The sequence below is a fragment of the Artibeus jamaicensis genome, unplaced genomic scaffold, assembly GCF_021234435.1.
Source record: "Artibeus jamaicensis isolate MK-2021 breed Jamaican fruit bat unplaced genomic scaffold, CSHL_Jam_final contig_3174, whole genome shotgun sequence".
Lineage (NCBI taxonomy): Eukaryota > Metazoa > Chordata > Mammalia > Chiroptera > Phyllostomidae > Artibeus > Artibeus jamaicensis.
Genome location: NW_026521738.1, coordinates 1858332 through 1877124, shown reverse-complemented (window position 1 = coordinate 1877124; position 18793 = coordinate 1858332). Strand labels below are relative to the sequence as shown.

The window sequence follows — 18793 nt, the reverse complement described above, 5'->3', positions numbered from 1 at the left end:
GGCCTTTCATAGGACAAAAATAGGGAAGATGAATTTGTTGATGGAATGGTATAGTCCTATTTAAAAAAATATTAAATTTATTGGGGTGATATTGGTTAATAAAATTATATAGGTTTCAGGTTAGATAGTCCTTTTTATCTCTATTTTCAGTAGATGTGCATGGGAGGTCAGAAAGGCAGGCTGTGGCCAGAGTTACCATCTTTGAATGTCAGCATTGAGACATACCTCCTCCTTTCATGCAGGGGTCAGGAAGTAGTGGAGAAGTAGGGGATGGCAGACACTGTTGGTGAATTCTTAATTGATAAATCACTTTGGAGAGCAGTTTGGCAGTGTCTCTTCAAAGATGCCCATACCCTGTGACCAAGCACTTCCACTCTTGGGCATATACTTGAAAGAAATACTATGGGCATGGAGCCATGACAAGAAGTCATTGCAGCAAAATTTAGAAACAACCTCTGTGTTTACCAGGAAGGGAATGGAGATAACAAGTTGTGGGGACCTGGAGAATTACTGCGAACCTAATGTTCAGTAGGATATGTGGGGTATGGGACCATTAAAAGAAACAAACAATATATATTGACAAAAAAGATGAATGTCCTACAAGGTAAAAAGCTGATATCATTTCAGTGTTTACAATATTACTGTCATTAAATATTTGCTACCTCAAAAAAACCCATAAAGAATACTATAATTTATGGACATATATTAGCATAATAGAAGTTTGAAGGCACAGTGGAGAAGGTTCTGCGTCAACTTGAGTCCTCTGGGGAGAAATGGGAGGGCAGGGTACAAAGGAGGTATCAAGCACATCTTTTACATTTTAGATCTTAACAAAGATCTAAAGCACAAATGGATAGATGTTAACTTTGGGTAACTCTGGGTGTAGCTATTTGGATGTTTGTGATGTTTATATTATTATTCCCAGTCAAAAAGGAAGGATGACTTCTCAGAAAAGGTCTTTGGATTTGTCAAGTAAGAGGTTGTTGGTAGCTTCTGACTTTGATAATAGCTAACTTTTGTTGATTGCTTTCTGTGTCCCAGGTACTCTTGTAAGTGCTTCATGTCTATTAACTCATTTATTCCTCATTGTAACCCATGAAGGAGGTAAAATTCTCATCTTCATTTTGCAGATAAGGAAATTGACAGAGAAGTAGGTATTGTCTTTAGGTGGTATTGGCAGTAGGTCATGGAGGGGGCAAAGGCAAAGGGGGCTGCTGCCTTTGTATGCCTTAAAAAAGATGTAGTGCACAAATGACTGTATGTTGACATTTGTTATGCCTGGATGTAGGTATTCGAGTTTTTATCATTGATAGGAAATGTAAACATTGAAACTATTAAAAATGAAAAAGAGAACAATGACATCTGAGAAAAAGTATGAGGAGGGCAAAACTTGTGGAGCACGAAGGTGGTGGGAAGATAGAAGATGCAAAAAAGGAAATTACTGAGGAATTACAGCTCAAATAGGTGGAGGCACAGGTCACGAGTTAGCCTTTCATAGGAGTCAGAGATAAAAGTAAAGCTAAGCCAGACAGTTAGGAGGTGAGCGGAAAAAGCTGAGCAAAGTGGAAATTGAGGGCCTATAGGTAGAATTGAGGCTCGAGAGTAGAAAAGATGTCTCGACCTGTTGGAGAATTGAATGATCTATCAGCTTAATGAATAAGGAACATGGGCACATGTTCCCAAATGACAACAGTGAAATAAATAGGTTTGGTAATTACCATGAACTTGACATGGTTTCAACTTACGGACTTTTGTTAAAGACTCTTTCTCCAGTGTTGCTCTAGCCATCATGTGGAGGGAGATATTGCTTTAATTGTAGTTAGTCTAAAAAACTAGTCAGATGCTTTTATTGCTTGCATTAGTTTGTTAACTAGTGATGAACAGTATTCTTTACTTTTCTGAAGGTCATTTATTAGGCTATCTTAGTTATTCAGAACACAGGTAAGCCATCAGAATACATTGATGATTGAATCTATTTATTGATGGAGCCATCCAATAAAGATTTGAGTATCTGCCCTATTTAGCTCTTAGTGCTTAGGGTTCAAAGACAATAACACAAGCTGCTGCTTTTGTAGAACTCAAATTCTGATGGAAGCCAGCTTGACAATATGTCATAAATGTAATAGTGCAGCAGAGTTTACCATGGTGGTTTTAATCTTAGGCTCCGGAGTCAAATAGATTTGGGTCGAAATTTTGTCTCTATTTACTACTCATTATGAACTATGGCAGGCAGATTCTGTGATTTCTTTGAGCCTTGGTTTCTTTATCTGTACAATGGAAACAATAGTACTCCTCACAGAGTATTGTGAAGATTCAATGACAAAATGAATATTTATTGAGTGCCTATTATGTATCAGCCATCTTTCTAGGCACTGAGAACAAAACACAACAAGATAGGCAAAACTCACTGCTGTGATGGAATTTACTGTTTAATGAGATAGCCAGACAACAAACAAATGTATAATGTTAGGTAGTGATTAGTGTATGAAGACAAAGTATAATAGAGGTGATACTTGAGCAGATACCAGGTGGTTGTCTGAAAGAGAGAATTCTAGGCAGAGGGAACACCAAGTGCAAAGAACCTGTGTGGACTGGGCTGTCACATGGATGCAAGTCAGTAGGGCTGGGACATGGTAAGGGCGGGGGAGAGTGGCAGGAGATGAAGCTAGAGAGGTGGCTGAGGGCTAGGTCATGCAGGGTCTTAAGGACGATGGATTTTACTTTGTGTGTCATGCGAAGCCATTAGACAGTTTTGTGAGAGTGACATGCTCTAACTTTTGTTTTGAAAGGATCACTTTGGTTTGTGTGCAAAACTGTTACAGATTGTACAGATGGAAGATTGGATACAGGGAAACCAGTTAGAATTCTGTTGAATTAGTTCAGGTGAAAGGTGGTGGTAGCTTGGACCACAGTTATAAGGATAGAGTGGTGAAAAGCCTTGAGAACCCAGCACAAAGTACTCAGTAAGTGTTATCTGGTATTTGTAAAAGGTGTGTTGAGAGCTTTTAAAAGATTTTATTTATTTTTAGAGAGAGGGGAAGGGACTGGGAAAGAGAAGGAGAGAGAAACATCAGTTGGTTACCTCTTGTACATGCCCCAACTGGCGACCAGCCTGCAACCCAAGCATATGTCCTGACCAGGAATTGAACAGGCAACCCTTTGCTTTTTGGGATGATGCTCAAACAACTGAGTCTCGCAGGTCAGGGCAGTGTGTTGAGAGTTTTGAGGAGTAACTGGAGAGGGGAAGGCAATGAGGATGGAAAGATAGATGAGGGAGAGATGTGCCATGAAAGGCACTGGGCCTCTATCTTGAGAAACTGGTTGTATGTTCAAATTTGAGGATCTTATTTGCAGGCACCTCTGACTAGGTTTAGGATGATTCATTTGAGGGACACCCCTAAAACCCTGGAATTTATTTATTAAAAATTTTATATTGTTACAAGTTTAAATTTCAGTCACCTTCAAAGTTCTCTCTGATGCAATACACCTGTCAAGGTGTTTTTTTCCACTGCTCAAAAACAGTTTTTGAACTCCTTGATTTTTAAAAAAGATTTTATTTATTTATTTTTAGAGACAGGGGAAGGGAAGGAGAAAGAGAGTTACAGAAACATCAATGCAGTGTTTGGGAACCTGGCCTGCAACTTAGGCGTGTGCCCTGACCAGGAATTGAACCAGCGACCCTGTGGTTTGCAGTTAGTGCTCAATCCACTGAACTAAACCAGCTGGGGCCGAACTCCTTGATTTTGATGCCTTTTAGTGCTTCTGCCATTTTATGTTTTGTCTCTTCCACATCAGCAAAACATTTCCCTTTGAGGACTTTTTTTCATCCGGGGAAACAAGAAGAAAGTCACTCAGGGTAAGGTCGGGTGAATAGGGAGGGTGGGGCACAGGAGTCATGCTGTATTTGGTCAAAAACTGCTGAATACGCAGAGTGGTGTGGGCAGGTGCATTATCACGAAATGGGCAAACATATTGAAAGTCTTCAAAACAATTCACTGAAGCTGAACACAGCCTCTCACAGCATCACCAGCTGGTACACTGATACAGATGTGTTCCTGGAACACCCACCTAGCACGGGAAGCCTGTACTATAAGGGGTCTGCCCTCCAGAAGGTAATTCCAGTTTTCTTTGGGTCCCCCTCATATGTTCAAACCACTTTTTATTTTTTTCAAAGATTTTACTTATTTTTATTTTTATTTTTTTATTATTATTTTTTTTAATTTTATTTATTTATCTTCAGAGGGGAAGGGAAGGAGAGAGGGAGAGAAACATCAATGTATGGTTGCCTTTTGTGCATCCCCTGCTGGGAAGTGGCCTGCAGGGAACCGGCCTGCAACCCAGGCATGTACCCTGACTGGGAATCGAACCTCGATTGTCTGGTTCGCAGGCCCGTGCTCAATCCACTGAGCTACACCAGCCAGGGCTGATTTTACTTATTTTTAGAGAGAAGGAAAGAGGGGTAGAAAAAAAGGGAGAGAAACATCAACGTGTGACAGAAATATTGATTGGTTGCCTCTTGCACACCCCCAACCCGGAACCTGGAGAAACATCAGTTGGTCGCTTCTTGCATATCCCCAACCAGGAACCTGGCCTGCAGCCCTGGCATTTTCCCTGACTGAGAATCGAACAAGTGACCTTCTGGTTTGCAGAATGATGCCCAGTCCACTGAGTTACACCAGGCAGGGCGCAAACCACTTTTTAAAACAATGGGAGTCTGTTTGAGGATTTTAAGCTTTATTTCTTGATCAGATTTGTATTTTGGAATGACTTATGATACGGCAGCATAAAAACCACGAAGACTGTGCTGAAGTGCACAAACTTTCCTATTCAGACTTCTGAGCAGTTTGTTCTTATTTTAGACCTAATTCTGATAAGTTTTGTTATCTGGTAAGTTTTATCTTTGCTAAATAAATTCTGTATTTAGGAAATTAGAAGGGGGGCATTACTAGTAAATAACTAGAACTGTCCATTTTTTTTCCTGGAAGAAGAAGAGATAGCTCATAGGTAAAAGGAATTAGAGTAGCTGATTTCAAGATGAAGTGGCATTGGTTTATAACCCTCTATTTTAATAGTGTTTTTCTATCCACAAGGACCTATTCTGTGATTGTGGAAGCTCTTCACAGTTGCAGTTTATATTGTGACTAAGTTTGGGGAACCAAAGAAATGATGGTCATAAGGTTGTGTGAATTGAGAAAATGAATTTATTTTATACGTGTCTAGTTGAAACAATACTGATTTTTATCAATGCAAGGACTAAATATAGATTTTAAAAATCACATTAACTCTTTTCGTACTTAATTCTTAACTGAAAATTTTAAAGCCTCCAGAACACTTGAAGGAATACTACATTAAGTATCCATATATTTCATCTAGCTTTACCAATAGTTAATTTTTGTCACATTTGTTTTATCTTTTTTTGTATTTTACTGATTATGCCATTATAGTTGTCCCATTTCCCCCCTTCATTTCCCTCCACCCTGCACACCCCCTTCCCCACCATTTCTCCCCTTTAGTTTATGTCCATGTGTCACAAGTTCTTTAGATTCTATATTTCCCATACTATTCTTGCCCTCCCCCCTGTCTATATTCTACCTACTGTCTATGCTACTTATTCTCTGTACCTTCTCCCCCCTTCTCCCCCCTTCATCTCCTCCCACTCCCCTGTTGCTAACCCTCCATGTGATCTCCATTTCTATGGTTCTGCTCCTGATCTAGCTGTCCTCTTAGTTTGCTTTTGTTTTAGGTGTGGTTCTTGATAACTGAGTTTGCTGTCCTTTCACTGTTCATATGTTTTATCTTCTTTTCTTAGGTAAGTCCCTTTAATATTTCATATAATAAGGGCTTGGTGATGATGAACTCCTTGAATTTGATCTTATCTGAGAAGTACTTTATCTGTTCTTCTTTTCTAAATGAAAGTTTTGCTGGATAGAGCAATCTTGGATGTAGGTCTTTGGAGTTCATGAGTTGGAATACTTCTTTCCAGCCCCTTCTTGCCTGTAAGGTCTCTTTTGAGAAATCTGCTGTCAGTCTGATGGGAAGTCCTTTGTAGGTGACTGTCCCCTTATCTCTTGCTGCTTCTAGAATTCTCTCCTTTATTTTAATCTTGGCTAATGTAATGACGATGTGCCTTGGTGTGTTCGTTCTTGGGTCCAACTTCTTTGGGACTCTCTGAGCTTCCTGGACTTCCTGGAAGTCTATTATTTCCTTTACCAGATTGGGGAAGTTCTCCTTTATTATTTGTTTGAATAAGTTTTCCACTTGTTGCTGTTCCTATTCCCCTTCTGGTACCCCTGTAATTCGAATGTTGGAACGTTTAAAGATGTCCTGGAGGCTCCTAAGCCTCTCCTTATTTTTTTGAATTCTTGTTTCTTCATTCTTTTCTGTTTGGTCATTTCTTTTTTCTTCCTTCTGGCCCACTGCCTTGATTTGAGTCCCAATTTCCTTTCCATTACTATTTGTTTCCTGTGCATTTCCCTTCATTTCACTTAGTTTAGCCTTCATTTGTTCCTCTCATTTGTGTCTAAAATCAACCAGTTCTGTGAGCATCCTGATCATCAGTGTTTTGAATTATGCATCTGATAGGTTGGCTGTCTCTTGGTTGCTTAGAAGTATTGGCTCTGGGGCTTTGAGCTGTTCTTCTTGAGCCATAATGTTTTGGTCTGTTCGTGCCTGTTAGTTATGAGGGGCAGAGCCTTATGTGTTCACCAGGGCGGGGTGACCCAGGCCGCTGGGTTGTGACGCTGTATGTGGGGGCAGGATCAGAGAGAGGCAATGGCACTTGTTCCACGTTCTCTCTTAGATTTTGGTCCCCTCTGTTGCTTCCTGCAAGCAAATTGGGCCCTTCTGGTGCTGGCTCCCCGGTGTGTGGGCCTGTACACCTTCCTGGACCCTGTGGGTCTCTCCAACAAACTTTCTGTGAGCCTGGGAGCTTCTCCCAGCACCTTGACCCCAAAAGTTTTTCCAATTGGTGCTTTTAGGCTTTAATTCCCATTGCTGGGGCCCTGGTTTGCATGGTCTGTCTCACTGCTCGTATTTTTGCCTGGTTTATCTGAGTGTGAATGTGTGACCATGGTCAGCCAGCTGCCTTGTGCCCTCACTGGGTCTGCCCATTGCCACCCCATGCCTGGGATCTGCCAGCTGCCACCTGCATGCCTGGTTTGGTCTGGCAACTTTTTTCTGCCCCACCCTGCTCCACCAGCCACTGACTCTGCCCCTCTTACCTGTCTGGAAGAATGGTTTGTTGTTGTCAGACTTCTGTACAGTTCAATTTTCTGTGTTTTGGTTGCGTTTTTGTTACTAAAATTTTGTTGTCTTTCAACTTGGTTGTGCGAGGAGGCAGTGTTTCCACCTACGCCTCCATCTTGGCCGGCTGTTTTATCTCTTCGCATGCATTGTTTTGGTTGTTATTGAAACCACTTGCCCTAAGTATTTCAGCTGCATTCTGCTTTAACTCCTCTAAATCTTTTAATTACTATTTTGAGTATGCCTGATCTTTAGTTTTAATAATGGTATATTCCAGTTGAGCAGCACTGTAATAATTATATTTAAATCTAGCATTATCTCTACAGTGTAATTTAATATTGGAATTTTTCATTTTATCTCCAGAACAACAGGATATGGACTTGGATATTGAATTTGATGTACACCTTGGAATAGCTCATACCCGCTGGGCAACACATGGTGAACCCAGTCCTGTCAATAGCCACCCCCAGCGCTCCGATAAAAACAATGGTACGGAAGTTGTACGTGCTTTGGAATGATTGCAGAGGGCCAATAATGGGAAAGAATGGAAGCTCTTATTTTTCATTATTCTGGAAAATTTCTCACATATTCATATATATAGAGTGTACAGAACCTGATGTATTCATCACCCAGACTCAACATTTATCAAACATGATCAGTTATGTTTATCTATACCTCTCACCCAGATTATTTTGGAAGTTAATAGATATCATATAGATAGATATGTCACAGATAGCTAGCTATTGTAGCACTTAATTTCTTAATATTTAAGTGTTGTATCTCTAAAAGGTAAGGACTTAGTATGTTGATGTGTCACTTAAGAGACTTCTCCTCTTTCCTTGTAGTTTCCTCTGCCGTTTGCCATATAGAGGTGTTAACAGTCTAGATCATGTTGATTGCGTGCATCCCATGGATCATTTAACGTGCTTCTCTGTCTGTTCTATTTATCACAAATTGGTATAGTGTTTGTTTACAATTGGGGGTGTATGTGTATTTAATTGTTAAATAATAACCTTTGAGGTTGTAAGTTTTCCTTTTTTTAAAGTTAGAAACTTGGGGGGGAGTGTGGGGAAATTAGGAGTCTCATTTTTTTAAAAAGATTTTACTTACTGGTTTTTTAGAGAGAAGGGTAGGGAGGGAGAAAGAAAGGGAGAGAAACATTTGTGTGTGAGAGAAATGTCAGTCAGTTGCCTCTTGCACATATCCCAACTGGGGACCAGGCCCGCAACCTAGACATGTGTCCAGACTGGGAGCTGAACCGGCAACCTTTCGCTTTGCAAGAGGCTTGCCAACCAACTGAGCCATGCTAACCAGGGTGAGCTTGAAAGCTTTTCTGAAATAAAGGGTTTATTGAGTGATATACTGGCAGTAAAAGGATCAGGTTTTGGGACATACAGTTTAAACCACCAGCAGCAAGGCTAGTTGGGAAGACAAACATGTTTGCCACCCTTGGATTGACTGGCTCTTTTATATATTGAGTTTGGAAAAGGAAGCTGTAAGTTGTTTTGAAAGAATTTACATTGGCTATAGATAAAGGCCCAGGGGTAGGGATAGGTGAAGTGGGGCTAGTTCTGGGATAGGTGTGATAGTAAGGGAGAAGTGTTTGTTGCTTTTGGATTGGTTCTGGACAACAGCCTGGGAAGTTCGTGGTGGCGTGTGGTAGTTAATGGGCTGTTCTTTTTAGATAAGAGCAGAAACAGTGGCCTAGAAGTCAGTTCAAAGTAATGAACAGTCCTTCTTTGGCTTCTGCCCCTGTCTCTCTTAACAAAGCAACTCCCCTCTGGCCTGCTGTAATTTAATTTAGGACATCTCAGAACTTTTTTCTTGTCATAATCTTGGATGTTTTTCTTTGTGTTGTTAGTAGTCATTGATGATCATTGCCAAGATTAATTATTTCTTTAGGGATTTTAAATTGGTGATGGTCTAATACAATACTTTTATTCCTTCTTCATTTATTATCCCAAATACTTTTATAGAGAGAAACTTCTTTATTATCAACTGCTTGGTTACTCTGAGGTACAGAGTATATAGGAAAGGCAGGATTAATGCTTGATTTTTTCCCTTTCATTTACTATTTTTCAAAATAAACTGGTTCACAAATTCTAAAATGAGCAATGAGATCCTTTTAAAATTATAAACTCATGGCTTAAAAATATTTCATTTGTTTCAAAACACTGAAGTAATTGTTTATAATTGTTTATATTGATAAACAAAAAATTTTGGCCATTTGCAGCTTATTCAGATTGGCTTCCGAGTCCTTTTGATGTGACCCAGTGGGCTCAGTAGTCTTTGTTATTTCCTGGTAGGCCAAGATGCTCCACATTCTGCTACACCTGCCCCAGGCTGGAATCAGCCATTTCCCTAAGGGGCCCTAGTTCCTTTTAGTGGAAATGATACTTAAAGACTATAAGTCAAGTCCTAGAAGTGTTTTATCACACTTAGGCCTTTTCAGAGGGCAGAGCTGGCTCTGTGAGTGCACTTGCATTTGTATAAATTTAAAGTAAAACACAACATAATTTTACACTAACACTTCTGATTCAGATTCAAGGCTGTAAGGTTTTTTGCTTTACCTCATTAATCTATGTATTTTCTTTCAATGAAACCTGAAACTTAGTTCCTCACACTAGTAACATACTTATTTATCTGTTACATGATATACATTAAACAGAATCATAATACCCACACAAACATATGAATATGTTTACCGTTGCTTGTGAATGTTTTTGTCCTTAGGTTGTATCTGTTCAGGGATGTATAATCAAATTACTGTGTTTCAGAATCACTCAGAATAATCCTTCTGTATGTGGTTGTGCTACTAACTGATAAGCATTTTGTTAATATGTTTTATTTTATCTTGAATTTTGGGGGTTGATTTTCTTTAAAAATTAGTTTTATTTAAAAAAAGTATTTGCATATTTGAGGTCACACCTGTAAAAAAGGCATGTTAAAATAAATATAGTTTCTGTCTTATTTTTCTTATTCTATCTCTGGAGATAACCATGTAGCAATTTCTTTTTTTTTGAGTTTGTTGTTTCTAAAAATAAGCAAATATATACAAAAGTATATGTGTATGTATATATATCCCTTTTGGGATAAGATTTTATAGTTTAATTGAGAAATATGGAATGGGATTAATGCTTAATTATGACAAGGTATTTATAAAAGAGTCCTAAAAACATATCTAGATTATATTTTGTAAATTTGGCTTTAATTAAGTCTTTATGTCAGCTATCAGCTGTTTAAGATTGTCTGTGTTCTAGCATTAAAAAATTTTTTTTTAGTTCTTTTTTTGTATTAGTACTGTGGGGTATCATCTATTCTTTCTTAAAAATCTAGTGAAAATGTTCATTTTATTATTTGGTTTGTAATGCATTCAATCCAGGCTCATTTACACTAACACTTCTGATTCAGATTCAAGGCTGTAAGGTTTTTTGCTTTACCTCATTAATCTATGTCATTTTAACATTATGTCAAAATGTTAGCTTGTTAACTATTTTTAAAACATTTTATAATTTAATATAAAATTGAATTTAGTGGTGATTTCTCTCCTAACTTACATAAACTTTAAATAGTAAATTCCTATCAGTAATCTTTAAGTACACTGTCAGTAGCTGTAAATAATACTGTCTACTCTTGATTATCCATTCTTACATTTTTCCAAGTTATTTAATTAAAAAAGATGAAAATATCATACTTTCATATGTATTTGATCTTGGAATTTGGTTTTAACATTTAGCATTCCAGGACTTATCTGGACCTTAGAAAAATAAATTTAATTATAGAACTGAATAATGTCTGGTTTTCTTTTTAGCTTATTTAACTTTAGTTCTTAAACTCATTTATTGTAAATCAAATAATTATATTAGTTTGAAAGGCTTCTCTTTAAATTTAGGAATGTTTTATGCATAAGAATGAATTAACAAAGAACTGAGAATAATAGTTACTTAGTTCAGCCCTGTCTATTTGCAAAAGAGGATGTAAGCTCCAAGAACTTGCTTCTTTCACATGGTGACATTGGGGGTTAGTAGTTTAGCCACAACTGAAATTGATGACTCCAGACTCCAGTTTATTGTGTTTCTTCACATTGCGTGCTTCCACTAAGCCACATAAACTGTGCTGCTGATCAACCTGAGGATAATCTGGTAATGAAAAGCAGAAAATACTTGATCACACCTTGAAGTACAGCATGTGACACATTTTTTTGGCTTGAAAAAAAACTGTTAACAGTAATGGCTCTTTATAATGTTTACTAGACCTATAATTTTTGGTTATTAATATCTTTCTCTCTTTTAGAATTTATTGTTATTCACAATGGAATCATCACCAACTACAAAGACTTGAAAAAATTTTTGGTGAGTAAAGTGACCTAAGAAGACACCAGTCTTTGACATTACTCCTAGTGACAGCAGTGATGTTTGTTGAGATGTACAATAAGTACTATGTAGGTGTGATCAAGCAATTCGTAAGACAGTTGCGAGGATATGATGGCTTATTGGACTTTTCTTTATTGACAGTGGAACATTTTTGTTTCTTATGTGAAAAGGAAATAATTATTTGGCTTTGTTATGAATGGCCAGAAGCTCAAAGAAAATTGGAATTTTGAGGGTGTCTTTTGCATTGTGAGTGACCTTGTTTGTAATTTTTAAAAGATTCTAGGATATGTGAGAAGACTCAGGACAGATTAAATAAAGGTTCTGTGCTCTCTATTGCTATGCACTATATAGTAGTGATCATGATGATGACCTTCATGGTGCTTTCTCAGGTCTGTCCCAGTGAACTTTCTGTAGTGATGGTAACCTTCCGTCTCTGTGCTGCACAGTATAGCAGCCACTGTCCACATGTGGCTCTTGAGCTAGTGTGACTGAGCAACTAAATTGGAAATTATTTCACTTTAATAAATTTAAATTTAAATAGCTGGATATATCTAATGACTTCTGTATTGGATAATAAAATATCATTGTTTAGCAACAGGGGAGTGGGAGGAGGAGAAGGGGGGAGAAGGTACAGAAAGTAAGTAGCATAGACAGTAGATAGAAAATAGATGGGGGGGAGCAAGAATAACATGGGAAATATAGAATCTAAAGGAATTGAGACACATGGTCATAAACTAAAGGGGGGGTAATGGTGGGGATGGGGGGGTAGGGTGGAGAGGAATGAAAGGGGGAATAGAACAACTGTAACAGCATAATCAATTAAAAAATTTAAAAAAAAGAATTAAATAACATTAAAAAAATAAAATATCATTGTTAAATAAAGAATTACAGTGGTACTTCAGTACTCATTAATTCATTCTGGAACTCATGACAAGTGCTGATGAAGCATTTTCCCTTGCTGGGTGGTGTGATTCATACAAGCTCTAGCAAGTGCCTCGAGTTCCGAGCAGGCACTGAGTGCTGAAACACGTTTTCTCATCAAAATGCGATGAGTACAGGCTTTCACAAGTTCTGAAGCCAACGAGTACTGAGGTGCGACTCTATATTCATTATGGAATTAGTGTTTTATACTAAATATTTCATTATATTTTAATCATTTAAAAGTTGTTTAATTCATATATGGCATATATAGATTTATGTAATTATAAGTGTGTATTCAGTTACACAGAATACCTCACTATTTTGGATTCACTATAATTAGATGGTGACCTTAATTTTCAACAGTGGGTAGTGGGTATGGTGGTCAAAAAAATATTAGAAGTTGGTTAGTGAGATTTTTGGGGCAAAAACTCTGTAGAAAAGATTTAGATATGATGAGTATTTCCTTAAATGCATCATTTTCTTCTTTCTAATTACAGGAAAGCAAGGGCTATGACTTTGAGTCTGAAACAGACACAGAGACAATTGCCAAGCTGGTTAAGTACATGTATGACAATCGGGAAAGTCAAGACACCAGTTTTACTACCTTGGTGGAGAGAGTTATCCAACAATTGGTATTAAACCACACTTTTAAATAAATTTTATTTTTCAGTTACCCTTTATCCCCAGTATTATTTTGTATTAGTTTCAGGTGTACAGCGTAGTGGTTAGACAAACATACTTTACAAAGTGATCCCCCCAATATTTTCAATACTCACCTGACACCATATATAGTTATTACAGTATTACTGATTATATTCCATTGACATCCCTGGGACTGTTCTGTGACTACCAGTTTGTACCTAATTCTTTCACCCAGTCCCCCGACCTCCCTTCCCCCTGGTAACCGTCAGTCTTTAAATCACACTTTTAAAGATAATTATTGCCAACATTAATCACAATAAATCCTTAAAATCAAGTTTGAGGAGCAGGAACTATGCTAATTTAAAAATATTTTGGCTTTTATTTCCCATATATAACTTTTCAATTCGAATAATTTTGAGAGATTGTTGTTTGACTGATGACCCCTCCCTTCCCACACACACTTAAAATTCTTCTTTCACTGTAGCTTAGTATCATGGAAATTAAAAGTAATCTAAGATTAAACAGTTTGTCAAAAAACTGTGCATGCACACACACAGACCCATGCATACCACATAAAACATACATGCAATATACACACTTGGGGATTCATCACTTTCTTGCTTCCTGCTCACTCCATTCTTCTTCCCAGTCAATAACTTAGCAAGGTTAGCTTTTAGGATAATGTCTGCATGTTTCTGAGTCAGTATGGTTCACTCCTTATTTTTCCTTATGGGGACTTTTACTTGGCTCTGTGCTTCTACAGAAAATTATTTCCCAGCCCAAGAGAAAAGTGGTGATTCCTTCCCTCTCCTACCTCATGATCCTTCTTTATTCATTCTTGATTTCTTTAGAGCTTGTCCCTGAGGAGGTTGGGTAGAGGGCTGGTATGATGTGCATATTAATAATTTGGTTGTGTATATTTATTTCCAGTATCAAGGTTGAAGAGTTTAAGTTAACAGTGGTATAAAATGACTGGCCAGAGAATGGATTTTGGATATTGAACCTGGGACTTTTCCTGGTTCTTTCCTTTCTTTACTAATGTGTAGTATGGGAGATAGGGTGTATTTATTTATTGAGAAGTGTTGGTAGTATGTACAAAGATGACTTTTAAAAGGGTCTCTTTTGGCACTGTTATCTGTTGAGCCTATTTCAAGAATAAGCTTGGTAAAAAAGTGGGTCTTGGATATGCCAAAGCTCATGAGGAAGTGTCGTCCTAAAATTAAAATTAAAAAATATTTGATTTGAGAGAGGGAGAAAGAAACATTGATTTATTGTTCTACTCATTTATGCATTCATTGATTGACTCTTGTATCTGTCCTGACTGGGGATTGAACCTGCAACCCTGGCATATTGGGGCAACGCTGTGACTAACAGCTATCTGGCCAGAGCCTCATGTTTAGACTAGTTGATAAACTAGTGCAAAAGAGCATTTGTGTAAAAAAAAAAATTTCTGTTGTAAAGCCAGTATGTTTTAGACATTTCACATTTGATAATTAATTATCATATGTGTTGCTAATCCATTTTTTCCCTTTGTAGGAAGGTGCTTTTGCACTTGTATTTAAAAGTGTTCATTTTCCTGGCCAAGCTGTTGGCACAAGGTATATATAAATTTAATAATGCCTAATAATTATACGTATTTTGAAAATTTTCAATTGTAAGTTTATTTTCTACACAGTATAAATGACCCTTCATTAAAAAGGCCTCTGTTGCAATGACACTGCTCTTGCAGTGTGATAACCACCGTGGAAACTACATAAAGGAACGGGCTTGTCTGTGTCCCAGTAAAAGTAGACAGACTTGCCATGTGGGTCATAGTTTGCCTACTTCTGTTGTTGAATATTTTTTTAAAGTTCTGTTTATATTGTTCTTTTGTTATATCTGAAATTGACCTTGGAGAGAGAATTGAAATTTTATTTGAAGAGTGTTCTGTCATCACATTTAAATTTTATATCATTAATATGTTATTTATAAAAATGGTTTTAATTCTGTTTAATTTTGTACTAACAGACGCGGTAGCCCTCTGTTGATTGGTGTACGAAGTGAACATAAACTCTCTACTGATCACATTCCAATACTTTACAGAACAGGTAAAAACTATTCCTATATCATGCCATGGGAATAATGTATAAATTGAATGTAGTAGATATAAAAAATTGTTTTCCTTAAATTGAAATAAATGCCTCTTTGGTCAGGTCTACTCATGTATAGTTCTGTCTAGACATGAAAAGGATTTGTTTTGTGATTTCTCTGACAAGCAGAATTTTTTTTTCTGTTGTATATCCATAGCTAGGACTCAGATTGGATCAAAATTCACACGGTGGGGATCACAGGGAGAAAGAGGTGGGAAATGCACTCCGCATGGATGGGGAGGAATCTTACCCTCTTTTGCTCATTCTTTACTAATTCTTTGTTCTTGGAGTGAATGAATGTTCTGGGCCTCTAAAATTGTGCTTATTTTATGGGAAAACATTTTGATATTTTTCTAATATGCAAAGCATATTTTGTGTGTCTGTTTTTGGCATTTAGAAAACTGCTTTCAGTAATTTGTTTCTCTGTAGTCTCTGAGATTTGAAAAATAGTTTTTTTCTTTTGTTTTAAATTGAAATCATGTAGGGTACATGATTTATGAACCATAAATAAGATTCAACATGAAGAAAAGAGCATCGTCTGCTAGGCTGTTATAGATTGGACTCAGTGGTAGTTTGAATAATTCAGCCTAATTTTTAACTGACATAGTTGGCTTTAATGGTTTTTATTTATGCATGACATTTTACTTTTTAGATTTACATTCAATATCTTGATTGGCTTTGTACTTGGCATTATCCTTTTTTAAATTTATGATTGAATTTTTTATAGGACTTTCATCTATACAAACTCTGGATCATTTTATTGATGTAATTAGACAAAAGATGTACTCTTTCCATTTACTAGTTACTAGAAGTAAATTCAGGAAATTGGAACCCATATTTTTAATGTATAATTCTTCATTTCTTGAAAAATATTTAGCAAAGTACTCTAAACCTATTCATCCTTGGATAGTGACTGCTTTCACTATTTTATCTGTATCAGAAACTTATTTCCTTAAATAACCTTTAGTTCTGAGGTATTGCAATTTCTTATCTTCCTTATCTTTCTCCCTCCCTTTTCAGAAGTAAAACGAGGCAACTAGTGACAGTAGAGATTTTGGATCCAGAGTTTCAGATTTCTGTTAATAATTATGCTGTGTATACATTATGTATATGTTACCTTGTACATTGTGTTAAGCTACTTTTATTTATTTTTTTGTTTTTAGAAACTATAAAAAACATTGGCTAAGGTCTTATGAAGTTGGAGGAAAACTTTTTCACTAGACAGATCTTTCTGAGATCAGGGTTTATGTTTTAGTAGCTCTCATTAGTTCCTAGTAGGTAGACAGTGTGCAGCTCAACAGAGTTGAATTTGAATCTGACCTGTTATTGAAGAGGTTGCATAAATGGGAGAACCTTGAGCTGCCCTTCAGGCTTTTACTGTTTTTTCCAGGTGACCAAATAAAGTGGCATAATAATAATTATATTCCACTTAAATCAGATGAGATAATAGACATTTTATAGCTTTTAAGAGTCATATAAATGTCAAGTAATACTGTTCTTTTCATTTAAATTGGCAACGATACCTCAGCTTTTCTAAATATTGTGATTAACTGTACCTTGTTTCTTGAAGAATGAAATAATATTTGGAGAAAGAATATACTGAAACTTGACCCCATTAGTGTAATTTATTACCAAAGCTGGTTGTATTTATTTGAAAAATGTAGATGGTGGGCTATTTTTTACCTATTTTTTATTCACTTTTTACATACAGTAAAGTTCCCTCTTTTTCATGTAAAATCTCCTGAGTTTTGTCAGATGCAGACAGTTGTGTAACCACTACCACAGTCAAGGTACAGAAAAATTCCATCCCTGAAAAGTTTCTTCCAGCTGCCACTTTGTAGTCAGCCCTTGTCCCCATTCTCAGCCCCTGGCAAACACTGATCTGTTCTTTCTAAAGTGTTGTCCTTTCTAGGATGTTACCTAATATTTATTTTTTTTAAGTGTGGTATTTTTTCTGCCATTGAATTTGGAAGAGCCATTTTGTTTTTATGGTGAAACCACACCAAGTAATTTGGGTGTATGTTTCTAAGAATAATTATTTCCAAGTCTTTATAGATATGTATTTTAGAGGATTAACACAATGTAAGTTTTCACGAGTATATTTATGATATTCTCTGGCCATTATGTTCATAAGTTACAGGGCCCACTGTGACCTGATCTTGGAGAAGGTGCTCTTTTGTTTCTGTGGCATTTATAATAAGGTCTTCAATTAATAGAGTTAAAAAAATTGGCTAATCTGTCAAATTTCAGTGTGTGTTCCAGTTTTTTTAATAGTTTGCTTTCCAGGTTTGATTTTAATTATGAATGAAAAGGAAAAACGTATCTTTATCAATGACTTGATAAATTAAGTAGAAATGCCAGAATTCTAAGTGGTAGAATTAAAAAGATATTATTATTGCAACAGGACCAAACTTTGTATGAACTTAAAAGAAATGTTAGGAAGCTCAACTTTAAGAAAGAAGAGATTCTGGGTTTATATTATAATATTTTCATTCTGTATTAGTTGGTACCATATATGATATATCATGGTAGAGAGTTATAAGTATCTTTGTTTTGCTTTTAAAACACAATCAGTGGCTTGGGGTGGTGAACACACAACACAGTGTACAGATGTGGTGTTGCACAATTGTGCACCTGAAACCTGTATAATTTTGTTAACAAGTTTCACCCCAATAAATTGAATAAAAAGGGGAAAAAATTACAGTTAGTGGAGACTACATCTTGATTTGTTTTGCTGATTTACTATTAAAATCTAGAGAAACTTTGTTATGAGATGGCAAAAATTACTATTTACTAGCTTCATTTTATTTTTCAGTATACAATTTGATATTTTAAATGTAACTTTATAATGAGTTTAGGTATACAAACTTATATGTATTAATTTCATTCAGATTAGATTACATGTAAATTTTATTTAAAAAGAGCGATGTTAATTAATTTGCCTTTTACCTGGAAACAATATTGTACTAAATATATTTATAATGTAGCACCGTTGTCTGCCATGCTCCCTTTCAGAGTTGCTATTTGACTCCACACTTTTTGTCTGTTGTTCTTGTTGGCTTATTGCATGGAAATCAGGTGATCTACATTTTTTTTAGCATTTAAAGGTTGCTGAAATTATTTTGTGTTGCTATGGTATTTTTTGATTTTGTATAAAATTATGTATATTTATATAATGGCCATGGTTTTCTCCGTGTTTGCCTGCTCTGGAAACTCTATGCTCAAGGCAAAGATAAGAAAGGAAGCTGCAATCTCTCTCGTGTGGACAGCACAACTTGCCTTTTCCCTGTTGAAGAGAAAGCGGTGGAGTATTACTTTGCTTCTGACGCAAGGTGAGCTTCCTTAGTTGATTCAAAGAAAATTTTTAGTAAAATTTGTCAGGCTACAGGAAACCAAGAAGTCATTTTGTGTAATTCTGGTACTACTCTATAGGAGAACTTTGTTCATTAAGGAAGTGAAGGTGTCCTTTTTCTGGAGATGGGGTTC

At 36.5% G+C, this 18793-nt stretch overlaps 1 protein-coding gene across 2 annotated transcripts in view; it reads left to right on the top strand.

Moving 5' to 3' along the window:
• GFPT1 (glutamine--fructose-6-phosphate transaminase 1) overlaps positions 1-18793 on the top strand; it is a 57856-nt gene that overhangs the window by 8487 nt on the left and 30576 nt on the right. For both annotated transcript variants that reach the window (XM_053663373.1, XM_053663372.1), the window contains 6 exons: positions 7606-7731; positions 11536-11594; positions 13034-13168; positions 14715-14776; positions 15186-15265; positions 18534-18639. In XM_053663373.1, coding sequence (XP_053519348.1) covers positions 7606-7731; positions 11536-11594; positions 13034-13168; positions 14715-14776; positions 15186-15265; positions 18534-18639 — 568 coding nt within the window. The remainder of the gene's footprint in view (positions 1-7605; positions 7732-11535; positions 11595-13033; positions 13169-14714; positions 14777-15185; positions 15266-18533; positions 18640-18793) is intronic.